The 16,681-nt window shown below is 40.6% G+C and overlaps 3 protein-coding genes across 7 annotated transcripts; 1 reads left to right on the forward strand and 2 right to left on the reverse strand.

Annotated features, from left to right (window-relative positions):
• Positions 1-873: 873 nt before the first annotated feature.
• On the reverse strand, positions 874-4,551 carry LOC113016350 (bolA-like protein 2). Of its 2 annotated transcripts, XM_026159124.2 has the most exons (4): positions 4,398-4,551; positions 4,134-4,198; positions 2,063-2,160; positions 874-1,082 (listed from the first exon to the last, which is right to left on the reverse strand). In XM_026159124.2, exons 2-4 carry the CDS (start codon positions 4,194-4,196, stop codon positions 983-985), a joined length of 261 nt encoding a protein of 86 aa, XP_026014909.1. In that variant the 5' UTR covers positions 4,197-4,198; positions 4,398-4,551; the 3' UTR covers positions 874-982. The 2 variants fall into 2 exon arrangements, with proteins under 2 accessions (XP_026014909.1, XP_026014918.1); XM_026159133.2 differs by lacking the exon at positions 4,398-4,551 and having other exon boundaries at positions 4,134-4,342.
• Positions 4,552-4,625: 74 nt separating this feature from the next.
• slx1b (SLX1 homolog B, structure-specific endonuclease subunit) lies at positions 4,626-10,624 on the forward strand. Of its 3 annotated transcripts, none has more exons than XM_080299752.1 (6): positions 4,626-4,861; positions 5,020-5,185; positions 5,267-5,318; positions 6,545-6,865; positions 7,705-7,920; positions 9,841-10,624. In XM_080299752.1, the coding sequence occupies exons 2-6, from the start codon at positions 5,049-5,051 to the stop codon at positions 9,868-9,870; spliced, it is 756 nt and encodes a 251-aa protein (XP_080155878.1). In that variant the 5' UTR covers positions 4,626-4,861; positions 5,020-5,048; the 3' UTR covers positions 9,871-10,624. The 3 variants fall into 3 exon arrangements, with proteins under 3 accessions (XP_080155878.1, XP_026014581.1, XP_026014590.1); XM_026158796.2 differs by having other exon boundaries at positions 4,702-4,861; positions 4,995-5,185; XM_026158805.2 differs by lacking the exon at positions 4,626-4,861 and having other exon boundaries at positions 4,876-5,185.
• A 173-nt stretch (positions 10,625-10,797) lies between these two features.
• LOC145426196 (membrane-spanning 4-domains subfamily A member 4A-like) lies at positions 10,798-16,556 on the reverse strand. 2 transcript variants are annotated; one of them, XM_080299754.1, is made up of 7 exons: positions 16,416-16,556; positions 15,441-15,562; positions 15,064-15,171; positions 14,275-14,328; positions 13,668-13,811; positions 12,204-12,326; positions 10,798-11,406 (listed from the first exon to the last, which is right to left on the reverse strand). In XM_080299754.1, the coding sequence occupies exons 1-7, from the start codon at positions 16,420-16,422 to the stop codon at positions 11,368-11,370; spliced, it is 597 nt and encodes a 198-aa protein (XP_080155880.1). In that variant the 5' UTR covers positions 16,423-16,556; the 3' UTR covers positions 10,798-11,367. The 2 variants fall into 2 exon arrangements, with proteins under 2 accessions (XP_080155880.1, XP_080155881.1); XM_080299755.1 differs by having other exon boundaries at positions 15,441-15,559; positions 16,416-16,520.
• Positions 16,557-16,681: the final 125 nt, after the last annotated feature.

Consider the following 16,681-nt stretch of genomic DNA (forward strand, 5'->3'; position numbering starts at 1 on the left):
CCTATGTGTACTCTAGGGTATTTACAGTCCTCCACAATGTCCAAGGGGAGAGGTCCCTTGTCCCTTGTGGCGCCCCTGTCTTGCTGATCACCTTGTCAGACCTTGTGGTCTTCCTGTCAGGTAATCAACAATTTTGTTGTATATGTACAGTCAAGGACGAGCCTTTCTAGGATCTTCATGACGTGCGAAGTCAGTGCCACTGATCTGTAATCCTGGGGGTCACTGGGACATGTAGTGTGCCAGCAGCATCCCCACATGACATATAACAGCACTGCTCCTTAAAATACTTGAATCACTATAAGTTTAGGATTTAATCACATCCTTAAAATGACACGCTCACCATTACATAAATCACATAGTTGGAGTTGGGGAATGGCTGCAATCGCAGTATTGTGAGATGGTGAACGATGTACCTTTATGATCAATGATCTTCTTTAATAAACTGTTCACCATCACCTCACCTTATCTAATGATATGCACTGATGAGATAAACTACATACTGACTTGAGGTGAGGGTTTACTTGATTTTGTGCCATATAAATAAAATAAACAGAATAAATTATATATAAATTATGAGCCTCGCCTCTGTCAGTGCGCCCCAGGGTGGCTGTGGCTACATGCAGCTTGCCATCACCAGTGTGTGAATGTGTGTGTGAATTGGTGGATGACTGAATGTGTAAAGCGCTTTGGGGTCCTTAGGGAGTAGTAAAGCGCTATACAAATACAGGCCATTTACCATTTACCATGTTCTGCAGTGGGCATTTGTAACTTCATTAAATGTATTTATCATGATTTATTAGCAATAAAAAACATGATGTTGTGCTGTCAAAACAGCAGAGAGTCCAATAAAAATGATTCAACAGAGACAGGAGGAAGCATCTAAGAGTTTTATTGCCAGTCGATTAAAGAGAATTTAAGAAGTGTATCCGTTCTACATATCCAGTGAGTGTTTATGGCAACAACGTGATACAGTGTTTGTGTGTCATTGTGAATTCTGTTTCTTCCACTGTTCTGGTGTGAGGGTCTTCTGTTCAAAAGCATGGATCTCTTTCAGCTCCTCGGCTAGACAAGTATTCACCATCCTGCCAACACACAGTACACACAGCACAGTGACATGACGAGCTTTAAGGCTGCAGAAACGGCTAGAAAGGAGTTTCACTGAAACCCGCACAGACGTATAATCTGAGCAAAAGTCCTGCGTTACACTTCATTTCTTTATATTTTGCTAGGAAAATAGAAAATATTTGCTGTGGTTTATGGAAATCTGCAGACATATGTTGCACAATTCTAACCAGCTTGAAAGGCAACGCTGAACACTCTGAGGCTGCTTCAGGTCATTTTCAGGAATAGTTGCCCTTCATGAAGGAAATTCAAAGTTCTTCTTCGGAGGTTTCTGCCTTTGTTCTGTTCTGTGTCTGGATAATCCCACACAGCTTCAATAATGTCGAGCTCTGGGGAGGCTAGTCCATGACTGACAGTGCTCCACTGTGTGTTCTTCTATCCAGGTATGATTTAACTGCACTGGTGGGATCATTGCCATGCTCCACACCACTGGCTAGAGCCTCCACTGTGTTTTAAAGATGACTCTACACACTCACAATGTTGAACCTCTCTCTCCCCACCTCCTCTGTACATACCGATGATGATTTGGAGCAAAAATATACAATTTTGTTTCTCTTTTTGTTTCATTTCCTGTTAAAATTGCTAATTTTTTAAAGGACTCAAGCCATACAAAGTCTTGCACTAATAGCCATTAAGGAATCACTTGGTATTTGCAAAAATACTTGTTTTTTTATTGTTTACATTTTTCATATATTCAATTAAAGTAATTGGAACAAAATATATGTTTTTGCAGTACGCTACTATTAAAGTGTCTAAAGACACAATATAAAATTCTTTGCCTAGTTTTCTGTTACATGTAGCCATAACATAGGTTCATCCCTTGAGCCTTTTTTACTTCTTAACCCAAGAAGGTTAAGGTTACAGAGAAACAAATAAACCATCCACAGCTTTGTTTTGTCATCAGCACCTCATGCGTACACACTGGCACATGTGTTATTACCTGTGTCTCTGCAGCAGTGGTTTGTTCTCAAACTGGGGCGAAACCACCAGCACTTTGAAGCTGGCAGCACATCTGTTGGCTGATGTATCCTCCACCTCCTGGTTAAGCACAAGATCAAGTATGTGAGTACATTTACTTAAGACAAATAATCTAAATACTTCTATAAAAATACATTTCAAGGTCATTATTACTCATCCTTTATTATAAAAAGGTAGATTTGCAGTAGTTGTGTGAAGTGAAACTATTGAGTATCAAGCTGCAACTAACATTTTCATAACCAAATGATGTGCTCATATTATTTGCTGCATTAATCAATTCATTGTTTGCATTGTTTAAAAACAGTGAGATAGCATCACCATTAGCCAGAAGCCAAACTGACACCTTACTGTACTTCTGTACTTCCTCTGAAATATACTGGTTTATGTGCCATTAGAAAAAGAACTCATGTAAAGTATGAAAAGTACACTGATGTAAGCGTACCTTCTTTCATTCCAGCAATGCACATTATTACAACATAGTGTCAATAATTACAGCTCTGATTTTTTCATGGTAGTTTCATTTTAACAGAGGCAAAAATACATTACATAAAAGTTATAAATTGATTTGTGTGTCATGTGTAAAACATGAGTGAGCGGTGGTGAAACCCTTGTTGCCTAAAAAAAAAGCTTGTAGTTGGTCACCAGGCTTGCACACATCTCATGAGACATTCTGACCCAGTCTTCACAGAAACTCTCAGCTGTTTAGGTTTGTTGGCTGCTGTTTCAGCTCCATCCACAAATTTTCTATTGGAGTCCTGGAGACTGGCTATGCCACTCTATGACCTTAATGTTCTTCTTATTTAGCCACTCCTTTGTTGCCTTGGCGGTATGGTTTGGGTTAGTGTTGTGATGGAAGACCCATCTTCAATGTTTTATGATACATGGTCCTGCCCAGAGGTGGAAAGTAATGAAGTACAAATGCATAGGTTAAAAGTATATTTAAGTACAGTACCAATGTGTACTTCAGTATTTATTTTTCTGACAACTGTACTTTTACTCCCTACATTTTTAAACAAATATCTGTACTTTCTCTACACATTTTCAAAACAGACCAGTTATTTCAGGTTCGACAGGATCATCTCTTATACTCGGGATTTTAAGTGGGCTGGAAAGTGTGCAGGTGTTTGTATGTTGAAGCCTTAACACAAAACACCTTCAAAGTATAGTGTTTCACCCTCCATGCTTGGTGTTCTTTGGGTCATACTGAGCATTTCTCTTTCTCCAAACATGGTGAGTCGAGTCGAGGCCAAAAAGCTAAATTTTGGTTTCACCCTATTACTGCGCTTTCTCTGAATTATTTAGATGTTTCCTTCCTTCTTCAACCCAGATTTCAGTCTGTTACAGCGTAGTGTGTTTTCCAAGTGGTGTTCCAGGTGGCCTTGGTCCTACCTACCCTTGAAATCATCAACTCCTACTGTCTAGTTTTGGGCTGATTCAACCGTTATCATCCTCACCCATCATCTTTCATGTTGGTAAGATCTTGCATATGGCATACAACCTGGGATAATAGGGGGTCGTTTAATATTTCTTCCATTTCTGAATTATAACAGTTGTCACCTTCTCACCAGCTTTCTTTCTTTTGGTCTTGTAGCCCATTTCAGTCTTGTGCAAGTCTACAATCTTGTCCCTGATGTGCTTTGACAGCTCTTTTGTCTTGTATGTGATGGTGGAGAGGTTGGAATTGAAGAAACTGATTATGTAGATAGGTGTGCTTCTACCTCACATCCATGTCCAACTTAGAATTACAAATTAAACTAACAGACATGTCTTTGAAATGCGGGAGGAATCACACAGACACATGGGCATTATGCAAATAGCACACATAAAGGACCCAGCTGGGGTTCAAACCTTTTTCCTGTGAGGCAACAGACCTAACCCACTGTGCTACTGTGTTACTTCAAAGTTAAGGTTTTGTTGTTAATGACTGAAAGCACTTTGAATGTGTGCGCACACACACACTCACTCACTCACTCACTCACTCACTCACTCTCACTCTCTCTCTCTCTCTCTCTTAGGAACAGTCTTGAACCTACCACGTGCACTGCCGCCAGCTCTTTGATAAGTCTGTCCCGGATGTGATCAGCTGTTACTGACATGTCTACATGATATAAAAACGGAAACAAACCGATTGCAGGGTTAGTGGTTAGCCGGACCGGCAGCTGCTTTGTCACACTGGATCTGATGACTGATGTAAACTGCCACTTAAAATACGGGCGTTATATTCACTCGTGCAATCTCGGTATATTTAAAAGAAAAATACTCTTCGACTGTTAAATCGTTGAAGATGAGAGTATTACCAAAAGCTGTGATGCTGTCGCTCCTTAGTGACTCTGTGCGGACGTCCTACTGGCGTCAGTCTTCGGCGCTAAGATCACAACAGACCGAAAGAAACACCAATTGCATTGTGACAAATTACACAGTGCCCAATCATTTGAGAGCCGTACATACAGTAGGCGGGACCAATTATTTAAAATAGCAAATCATAACACTAGAGGTCTATGCAGAAAGCCAAACTAAAGTTTTGCAGTTTCGATTAATGAATCAGAAAAGACTGCACGTATCCGACATCTTTAGTCATAGATGTGTTAGTATAGCCTGACTGGTATAAGATGTTACGCTTTTGTTAGCTACTCTGCGTCGTTACGCTTTTTTGAATTTTGAATTTTATCAGGCAGATTTTTCGACTACTAATACAGAGGCTGTTTATGTCGGAGGTGGCTAACTGTGGATGAAAAACGTAAAGATTTTGTGCAAAAGTCACGTAAGTGTTGAACAATACTTGGAGTTATTTGGTGTGTATTATACCTGTATAATACTTTAGCATGTAGCCAATGTTAGCCACTGTGACCGATATCTGGTAAAGTCGTGATTCAGTCTTGGGCTTATGAGAGTAGTCTGCTTATGCTGTTACTATGGTAGTGGAGGTGGAAAGTTTCTTCGGGGTGTATATGCTGTACTGCATCAATCCAAAATTTAAAGGCCGTATCTACATCGGCTTCACTGTGAACCCAGAGCGAAGGATAGGACAGCACAATGCTGGGAGGCACAGAGGAGGGGCCAAGAGGACCAGCGGGAGAGGACCGTGGTAGGGCCTCGCAACTTTATACTGTACGGTATACCGCACCTTGGACATTAGTTACTATTTACTGTGTCCGTCTGTCTACAGGGAGATGGTCCTCATTATCCACGGCTTCCCATCTGATATTGCTGCTCTCAGGGTAAGTATCAAGACACTGTCCAATCTATAAGTGATGGAAATGAATCAAAAACTCTCAGAGCGCCATTGTGACTATAATAAAGTGTCACCCAAGCCCATAGCAATAAGAGCACAGTTTCATGCGTCCACAGTTTTCAGAGTTTGGACGACCACATGTAAAGAAACAATCTTGTACAGTTTGTCAGTTGGAATTTCATGCAAATGTTAGTATATAATAAATGTGATGATTAATTTTCTTTGCTTTGCTTTAAATCATTGGATTTCAGCAGAAATCTGCCAATCTGGGCTTTAGGTGATGAAATTTCCATTTGTCATTTTTTTCACCTAATGATAGTGAGTGGGTGGGTGGGGGGAGGGTATGTTTACTGAGTGATAAAAATAAATAGAGGCCCATTTTTCAGCACAGAAATTGAGCATGATTTTCAACCATTCATCTCAGACAATGATCCTTAAAGCTAACAGAAAGAAAAACATGAAACATGACCATGACTGCATGTGCACGCTAGACAGGTCAGATTCATGATCAAACATTAACAGCTGAAGTTTAGTTGAATGTTTCCAGAGTTCAGTTTAAATGAACTCTGGAATCTGAACTCTAGTCTTGTTTGATTTATTGTGGTCAGAAGACTGTCGCAGTGGAGACAAAATCATCCGTGGCTAGTCTTAGCACCAAAATAACCACAGAGTAGAAGAGATAGTGACCATAGTGTTTGTGTTCTGAGACACTATGTTTTTTATGTCACAGCCTAATTGCATTTCCAATAAATCTGAAACACACACACAACAGACAACATCTCTCCTCTTCTCAGGTGTAGTTCTGATGCCTTGAAAGGCCCTGAAATGTTTAAAGACTACTTTGAACATTATATTTTATTAATGGAATTGCAGATTCCCGTCCCTACCTGAGAATGGTTCTACCAGAGGTTTCTTCCTGTTAAAAGGGAGTTTTTCCTTCCCACTGTTGCAAAGTGCTTGCTCATAGGGGTCTTCTCATTGTTGGGTTTTAGTGTTTACTTGGTGGGGAGTCTTTACCGTACAGTATAAAGCACCTTGTGGCACTGTCGTCTGTATAAATAGAATTGAACCAGACTGAAAACAGACAAGGTTTTAGGCACCAAGTGAAATGAGGAAAATACTTCACACAAATCAGATTAATATTTTGCAAGCTCCATCCAAGCTGGACACTGTCCTGAGTGGCTGTGTGACTGTCATGTTTCTGTGTGCCAGTTTGAGTGGGCGTGGCAGCACCCTCATTCCTCCAGGAGGCTTGTGCATGTATCTCGGCGCTCCAGAAAAGAATCGAGCCTGGAATTCCACTGGCGAGTCGTCTCCAACATGCTGAGGGTGGCGCCATGGAACAGACTGCCGCTAACAGCGCGCTGGCTCAAACAGGAGTACAGGATGGACTTTGAGCCTGGCCTGCAGCCTCCCCTCCATATCCCCATCGCTTTTGGCACCGTAAGAGCCAAAAAGACACCCTCGCTACAATGTCAGGACGAGGAAGAGGAGGAGGCGTCCATGTGTTTTCTCTGTGAGAAGCACATCAAGGTAGAGTCATCTAACAGATCAGTATCAGTGCTTTTACACATTTCTGTTCAGTTTAAACAGCAGGATGTCTTTAATGGTCAGCAGGATTAACTCATCAAAATACTCAATGGCTCAGATATCGTTTGGTTGTTTAGATACTTGTTTTTCAAATCATATCCATCTGAGTACATTGTTGATATATATTTTTTAATCTAGGAACATTTTAAACTACTTCAATGACCTTTCTTCAAATAAACAGGCAGTGGAGAGAATGTGTGGAGCTTCCTGCTCTGCAGCAAAGCTCCTGACCTGTTCCTCTGTTTTATTTTACTTTAGTCTCAGCCAAGCCGATTTGCTCAGGAACAAATAAAATACTGAAATGAACATTAAGTTATCTAAGTGAATTTTATTCAACTCAACTTTAACTTCCACTGAGTATCCAAACGACGCAGGGTTGAAAATAATGTGCAAAGTCGGGCTCCCGACGCAGGGGAAACAACTTCTGTCGGGGATAACTACCTTGACACAAGACTGGCTCTAGTGAGCCTTGACATCCCAGTCGACTATCTACTGCTAGCTGGTGGGATGTCAGGCATTTCCGAAAATGTGGGAGCACTTTTACAAACAGGTGATGTCTTCATAAATCGAGGTCTCGCCTGAAAATATCTTGAAAGTTTATTTTGTGTCCCAGAACCAGTAATAGTTCAAACTTTACTTGAAATTTTAGCTGAATTTAATGTAATGTAATGTAAGCATTTCACTACATATCGTACTGTGTATGACTGTGTACGTGACAAATAAAATTTGAATTTGAAATTTGAATTTAATGTAAACAATGTAATGCTTTTGTGCTCTTTGAGGTGTCAGAGAAGCTGAGCTGTGTCCACCCTTCCTGTGGGATGAGAGGTCATGTAATCTGCCTTGCCAGATATTTCCTGAGGTCTGAGCCATCCCACCTTCTGCCAGTTGAGGGCGAGTGTCCTTCCTGCGACAGCTCGATGCTGTGGGGAAGTCTCATCCGACATAAACACGGCTGCTTCGGAGACCTGGAGGAGGTCACGCTGTCTGCAGCCCAAGTTAGTTACAGCATCTCATGCTCAGTATGTTTAGATAGAATACATTCAGCTCTCTGTTCATTACTCACTTTTATTATTTGCATGTCTCCTGTTGGTTCTTTTCTAAAGCCTCTCACAAAAAGCTTTGCTCACATTGATTATGCCGGAGGCGGTTACTGGAGTCTCACTGTATTTCTGTTTTTTATTTTATTTTTTTCATGTGCAAAATTAAGACAAAATGCCAAAGCAGTGTGTGAAAACCAAGTACACCCTATGATTCAGTAGCTTGTAGAACAACGTCTACCAGCCACAACTCGGAGTAATCATTTTCTTATGACGTTATCAGTCTCTCCCATGGCAGTGGAAGAATTTTGGCCTCTGGTGTGTTTGATTCTTGGGGTCACTGTGCTGACTAGGGTTGTTCTGATTTCACAACTTGGACACTCTCATTCCTTACACTTTAATGACACATACATATAGGGCCTTTTGAGGTGGGCACACTGAACAGGGTCCTCACCTCTGGTGCCAGTGCTGGTGCTGGTTGGCGCCCCCACCCACTGGCTGGTGCATTGGTGTTTCTCGGTGTCTGCGGCTGGGTGCTCGGTTGGGTTGTGGCTCACTCTCAAAGGCTGCTTTGCATGACCTGGCCCTCCTGGCTCTGATGGGCCCCTGCTTGGGTGGTGGGCGTGGTGCTCTTGGGTCTCAGGTCCTGGGCCTGGAGCTCAGTCTGCTTTGGCACAGCTGGCTGCCGGCAGCACCTGCGGGCTCATTTCTGTGGCCCTGGGCCTTCTGCACTGTGGCTGCTGGCTGCTTACCTCTGCTCTTCTCCAGGTAGGGGCTGCCATTGTCCTTGAAGTGGTCTGGGGGGGCCTCTGGATGTCTGTTGCCCCGGTCACCTCCTTGCCTGCTTCATATCCTGTATTAGTAGTACTGTGTGCTGTTCAGTCAAATTTATAATTTATTCCATTTTTATTATTTATCTTTAATTGCCAGGATTAGCTCTCCACTCTCTGGCCCCTCCGTTCTGTTCAGTTCAGCTACAGTCTCCCCTCTGCTCTGCACAGCCAGCAAACTGCCTGCTTATCCATGTGTCCGTAATCTGCTCTGCAATAATTATTCGTCTTTTATCTAATTGCAGTTCGCTGGCTGCAATGTTAATGATAACAGATGGCTAATGTGGCTATCGGGTAATTGCTAATGCTAAACACCTAATGTTATTGTGTGTGCCAGCCAGGCTAACGTTTATGATAACTGTTTAATATTTCAGTGTTGCTGAAATGAGAGTTTTACTGAGCTCTGAAATTCCTCTGAAAGTGTTGCTCAGTGTAATGCATGTTAACTACTTCAGCTGTCAGTGGGGGGAGGAGCTGTGAGCCTAAAGTTGCCTGTCAGCTGGAGGCAAAGATGATTGACACTGTTGCACACGAGTATCTTAATTCAATGTTAATTTTAGATTCGATTAATATCGGAATAAAGTTGTTGTTGTTTTTTTGTTGTTTTGTTGGCACGAGGCTGATGCTGTATGGTATTCTGAGTGGTAATCTATATAACAATTTTCTACTCTGACCTGCAAACTGCCAAAACCTCTGTTTTCATAGAAGTGCTCAGACTTGATGATCAGTTAATTATGTGCATTTGAGCTTAGCAGTACTGGCTTCTACTTGCCTATTTACCTATGTACTTCGTTTTTCACACTTTGTTTCTGCATTTTATCATTTGAATCAGATGATCTTTCTGATTCAATCTCTAATTGATAAAGACTGTATGCATTCTAATTTACGTAACTGAACATATAGGTACAGTTGGGCCTTAAAATGTCACATCCCTTTCAGAAATCTTGTGTGTGTACACCACACCAGTAGATCTGGAATAAAATGAAGAGTAAATATAGAAGATTTAAGGTGCTTAATTACTTTGCTAATTTGTACTGATCTTCCGCAGAGTCACTGGGCAGACAAACTGCAGATATGAAGAAGGGGAAGCTGTAAAAAAATGTGTTTACTTCTCACTGGACATCACATCACTGTCAGAAGAACTGGAGCATTGCGTGGAAAGGACCGTGCTTCCAACATGATCTGCAGTTTGTGGCGACTGTGTCAGTGGACTGGCATTAATATGGTGCTTTTCTAGCCTTACTGACTACTCTGAGCACTAGAAGCCACGTTTCACCATAAGTTATACAGCAAATTCTCATTCACAATCTATTTGAACCTCTAACTCATGCAATCATAGGGCAAGAGGCAGGATACACTCTTTTTTTGTTGTCATTATTAGTGTTGAATTAGGTGCGAGTGATGTAGTGTTAGTGCTGTCTTCTCTTCGTTCCAGTCTGCTGGAGTCTGTTTGGGAGGAAAACCACACAGGGAGAATATGCAGAGTACACACATGTATTAATTAATAGTTACGTGGTAATTCTAAGTGTGGATATGGGCGTGTGAATGGTTGAATCTCTGTGTTAGCCCTGTGATGACAACATATCCATGATGTTCCTGCCTTTCCCTTACCCAGTGATAGCAGGAACTCCAGCCTAACTTTTGTCTTGTTTCTGTCACTTTCTCTTAATTATTTAAAAAGCAGAATAAAATCTTCAGTTTTTATACATGACTGATAACTAATTCTTCCATTCTGTATGTATTATTGTAATATTATGCCTTATAATATAAAGCGCCTTGAGGCGACTGTTGTTGTGATTTGGCGCTGTATAAATAAAACTGAATTGAATAACTGTTTTGGGGGTATAATCTTGGTTATGGTTCCCTGAGCTATAAGTCTGGCCCATATTTTTTCTGTACACTACCACAGAGGATTTTAAATCAGCCGTGATGTGACTGAAGTGCGAACTATTTGTATACGTATGAATATGTATATGTACACTACAGGTGAAAACGTTTAGACCACTCCAATTTTTCCAGTTATTTATTGCAAGGTCTGTCCTACAGAGAAATTGCAAAGAAAGTCAAGGTGTCAGTGAGTACAGTTTCCTTCACCATGAAAAGGCTCAGTAACAAACTCTGACAGGAAGAGGTCTGACAAACCCAAAGACACAACTGAATCAGAGGACAAGTTTCTGAGAGTTAACAGCTTGCGTAATAGGCGGCTCACAGGACATCAAGCACAAATTAATAGTCGTATTAACCAAGTCTCAGTTTCTTGCTTCTTCTTTTCCTGGTCAACCTCCATGAACTGATTTGGCTAATGTGCCTTGTTCCTTGGCCTGGAAGTCCCCCTGTTTTCTGTTTGATGTGTGTGTATGTTTGTGTGTGTATATATATATATATATATATATATATATGTGTGTGTATATATATATATGTGTGTATATATATGTGTATATATATAATGGAGGGTAAAGTGCCACTTTGATATTACGCATGATTGTTATTCTCAAAATACTAATTTGGTTTTAACTCAAGACTGTACTGGAGCATTTTTGTGGCTGTACGTGAGTCTTTTGCGCCTGTCCCATCTTCACTCCTGGGCGGGAGGGGCTTGTACGGTGATCACTGGCTGAAAGGCACAGAAAATAAGGTTGAATATCATTACCTCTATGAGCCCTGTCTAAAGTTAGTAACAATGATTGTGTGGCCTATTCTTAATGGGATAACAAAAAAATATTAATTTACTGTGGAGGGCCTCAAGTGCCATGGTTAAATAATTATAATTGAAAATAAATCATTAATTAGATATATAAATAATTAATCAATCATATCATGTCAATTAATTTCATGTAAAAGATTTAATAATTTTTTATTTAGTTGTTTTCAATTGTAATTAATTAATTACACAATTCAATGGCTTATTTAATTAAGTCATATTGGCACTCCTGACCCTTCTGCTGTGTTCATGAATTAATTTTATCGTTCAACCTCACCCATCAAAGTCATGGCAAGATAATCGATTGCCATGAAGTGGATTTGGGGCAGGTATGCCAGAATGCATTGAAAACCACAAATGGCACAAGTGTAAGTAAAGTTTTGAAATACCTTGTTTGTGTATTTTGAAAGATTGTTAGCACAAATCTAACAGTTAATGGTTAACAAAGTTAACTGGCAGCAGGAACAACTGTCTTTGAAAACGTCAGAGCACTTTTGCAAAGAGGCTCTATCTCGACAAACTGACCAAATATTTGAAGATTGTGCCACTACATTCTCAGCGAAAAACTGTAGTTGGAGACACACAAACAGGGTATTTCAAAACTGTAAGTATAGTTTGGCTCCACACATGTCCAAATGCCTGTGTGTAGGCATTAATGAATATGACAATGTGACAGTGCACTGCGATTGCGATCATGAGCATCTACTCACTAGTTTAGCCGGTGGTCCACAACAGTTGACCACCTTACAGCAATAGGCAGCCAAAGTAACAGAGATGGCAAACAGAGTCGCCTGGATGAGCATACCTCCAGCACAAAAGTGGGCATTGATTTTCTGTAAATAGAACACAATACACACACATGACATATGGACATCTTTCATGTCATTCTTCAGCTCAACTTCCTTCATTAAATTGTGCATTTAGCATACTGTGAAGTGCCGTCACATTACTATTCCACCTATTTCAATTCATTTTCATTTATATTGTTTACATTTATTATAATTGTAGTTTTTCCATATTTATATAAATAAATAAAACTATATTGAATTATATAGCACCATATCACAAGCCCGCTGCCCCAAGGTGCTTTATATTGTGAGATAGCCTCTGTCAGTGCGCCCCAGGGTGGCTGTGGCTACAATGTAGCTTGGCATCACCAGTGTGTGAATGTGTGTGTATGAATGTGCGTGTGTGTGTGTGAATGGGTGGATGACTGGATATGTAAAGCACTTTGGGGTCCTTAGGGACTAGTAAAGCGCTATACAAATACAGGCCATTTACCATTTTTACCATAGAGACCTTACAATAATACAGAGAAAATACTGGTGGCTGCCAGTTATCTCAGTAGATGCACCAAGCCATCTTTTTGAAAAATCCTACACTCGCATTCACGGGATTTTCAGAACTTCTGAAAATCTGTGATCATGATCACTTTGGGATCAAAGTTGTCCGAGATTCGTAGTAGACGCACCCATAGTGTTAATTTTAAACTTCTGCTCTGTCTCATTCTCGAGTTATTGCATGCCCACACTTGGTTGTCCATGCCATTTATGTCATCTGGCTTGATTGACAGATAAATCTGGGCATTATCTGCAGTGAAAATGTAAGCGATACCCAGAACAATATTGCCTAAAGGGAAGCATGTATAATGTAAACAGAACTGATCCTAGTACAGAACCCTGTGGAACTCCATAATTAACCTTAGTGTGTGAAGAGGACTCTCCATTTACACTAACAAATTAGAGTATATTTGATAGATATGATTTAAATCACTGCAATGCAGTACCTCTAATTCCTATGTACTGCTCTAATCTCTGTAATTAAATATTATGGTCGACAGTATTGAACGCTGCACTGAGGTCTAGCAGGACAAGCACAGACACGAGTCCACTGTCAGAGGCCATAAGAAGATCATTTGTAACCTTCACCAGCGTCTTTACTGATGAGTTCTCAAACCTGACTGGAACTCTTCAAATAAATCATTATGCTGCAGATGATCTGTTAGCTGTTTGAAAACTACTCTTTCAAGAATTTTCCCACATTAGAATAATGGAAGACAATAGATAGTTCTTAGTTTGACACTTCCCTTTCTTCCACTAATTTGAAAATAAAATGAATGTAGTTCAACTAAATATAATAACAATATTCTTATAAAGAAGGCATTTGTTACTCACCTCAATTTTATGGCAGATTTCACCGTAGTCCATCGTGTAAGAGTGCCAGCAGTAATAGGGTGTGCTATCCTTAATCAGAGTGCAGGCTAGATTGACGATGGAAGCGACACACGCCACAATCTGCATCACCAAGCAGGCCCTTAGCTGAGAAAAACAGCTGATACAATTATTTGCTTGGAGACATGGATACATTGTGTAAGAAGATATAAAAAAAACCACTTTAAATTTCAATCCTGATATAAAAAGTCAGTTTCACTCCTCCCACTTGTTTCCAGCTAGTTGCTAACAAGGTGACTGCTGGTGTCTGTCTGCTGTATTATGAGAAGTACTGCTTCTACATCCTGGCCATATGTGCTGTTGCATGTACTGGTCACTGCCAGTCCTGGCAGTAAAATGTCAGGGACAAGGTCACTTGACATGTGTAACAACCAGCTGCATTCAGCCTTACTCAGTGATTCTTAAAGGAAGTGAGACTGAGAGCTGTTCTGTTTCTGTGGCAGGGGACTTCAACAGTGGCATTAACTGATACGGTAAATATCTTCCCGTACTCTGTGGTTGCTGTTTTTAAGCTGTTATGTTGTATGTGCATGCTTGTGTGCACACTCACTGTCGGCAGATGAAGATTCTTTGCTGCTACAGCTAAGCTCCCAGCTATTATCACCTGTACAGAGAACAAAACCACACACAAGAAGGCTGACATTAGGCCCAAGTCTGGAATTAACCAACTAACAGAATTAACAGGTAGTGCAACTTTTCTATGAACTGGTAGTTCGATCCCTGGCTACTCCAGTCTGTGTTCCAAAGCATCCTTGGGCATGATACTATGTACAGGTTGCCCTCAGTGGATTCAGTGCAGTGTGATTGTTAGCTAGAAAGCGCTCAGGCATGAAAGGAAGTGCTTGTATGAATGGGAAATGTTGTATAAAATGCTTTAAGTGCTCCAGTAGAGTAGAATTTGCACTCAATATTTTCATTCAGCATACTTTCTTGTATTTAGCTATCTAGCTTGCTAGTAGTAGTTGGATGACTGCAATTAAACAGACTGGTGAAGGTAATTAAATAACTAATCTAATTTATAACACAGACAACTTGCCAACATGTTGCAGTCACTCTGAGTCTACACTGATGGGTACTACACTTATTTACTACATCCCTTTGAAACAGAGAACTCTATATTTTGAGTTATCTTCTTATATAAAAAGCAAGGTTGTTAAGTGCCGGTGTCATTTTGCAGATCAGTGATTGTCCTGCAGCAAAGATGTCACTATTTGAAAACATTTCATCTTTTATTCTAGCTGGACTTGGGATGCAAGTAGTTATGAAGAATGCAAGTTTTCTTGTCTTATATAGTTTCTCTGCTCATCTAATGCTGTGTGTGAAGTGTCTGCAAACTTACCAGGAGAGATGAGATGAAGAAAGGTATAACAGCGTACGTATTACCCCATTTACTCAGAAACACAATGGTGCTGAGCATCGTGAAAACACTGAGGCTGATCTGAGTGATCTGAAGTAAAGTCAGGAAAAGGTGTCAGAAAATAAACCTAGAACAGTTGAATTTAATGATCTGGACAGATGAATGAGTACTTTTGGCAATATAGTGTGTATATATAAACTAGTTGAAGTTGAAGACACACGCACGCACGCACGCACTCACACACACACACACACACACACACACACACACACACACACACACACACACACACACACACACACACACACACACACACACACACACACACACACACACACACACACACACACACACAATACCCCCAGAGCTTTGGGTTCAGCTTCCAGGTATTTCTCTTTCCTGTGGATGTGTTTCTGGAAGGTGAGTGTGACCAGAGGACTTTGAGCTGGGCTGATGGCTTCTTCCACAGCTGGTACTTCTTCTGAAAGCAGCAGTGAAAAGATCTCTGTTACTGCTGCACAGTTTTGACTCAGCTCAGTATCCAAACTGTGCTGCTAAACTTCACTGCAAATCATAGCGGTATTCTTGTAAGTTTGGGTTTATATTAACATTATAACTGTGTTTACTCAGAGTCCAGAATCTCTGAGGGTGACAATAAAAGGCAGATTCCATCTTGGGGTTGTGCTGTACCGTAATAACAGTGCTGAGGGTATTTGTTGTTTCTCTGCTCACTAACAGCAGGCGTGTGTCGGCGCGCAGTCTATGTGCAGATTTAGCAGAAACAGCTGGATTGCAAACATGCCTCAGTATCAACACCGACATCTGGATTTTATCAGACGCACTGCTGCTCTCTCATTTCCCCTTAAACCAAAGCGGGGACATCGTAAATTTAGCACCGAGAAATAAGGTTGTTAAGTATTAAATAAAATCGCTCCTCTTGAGAATAAAGTCGAAATTCGCGATTAAAGCCAAAAATCTGCTTTGAGAAAAAAGTCGAAATGTGGAGATTACAGTTGTTTGGTTGTTTAGCTCATTGACATGATCAGCAGAAGGGTGCTGAAAAGATAGCGCGGAAAACTGCATCTGGTTAGAAGCAAAAATCCACAAAAACCTAGAAAAGCGGATTTGTACAAATGATGGTTACACCCGTGTTTGCACACGATGGGTGTTGTATCACAAGACGGCTGATCAGTTAGTTTCACGATGTTTTTTGTGTAGAGGCTACAGTTACAACAACTAAGCTACAAATGTCGATAATAATGTCAATAATATTTTTTCTAGTGTACCGCTTGTACACCATCGTTTAGATTTGAATTATTATATCGATATTTTACCTGCCATGATCACAAGATCCGCTGTAACTTCGTCCAGACAGCTCGCCAGTTTCCCTCGTTTATATGCTGACCTCGGGATTTTGTAGGGAAGTTCGACCCACCCAATCCTCTATCGGGGTGTAGTGGCAAAAAGGGATTTCCTGTTTTTAAACTGTTGTAATTTTTTTTTTATGTGAAATATATGTCAAATGTATCCATCGTGAATGATATCAAGTCACCTTGAGCCACAAACAACATTCCTGTTACAAGTTAGAAGCCGCAGTCAG

The sequence above is a fragment of the Astatotilapia calliptera genome, chromosome 3 (assembly GCF_964374335.1).
Source record: "Astatotilapia calliptera chromosome 3, fAstCal68.1, whole genome shotgun sequence".
Taxonomy (NCBI): domain Eukaryota; kingdom Metazoa; phylum Chordata; class Actinopteri; order Cichliformes; family Cichlidae; genus Astatotilapia; species Astatotilapia calliptera.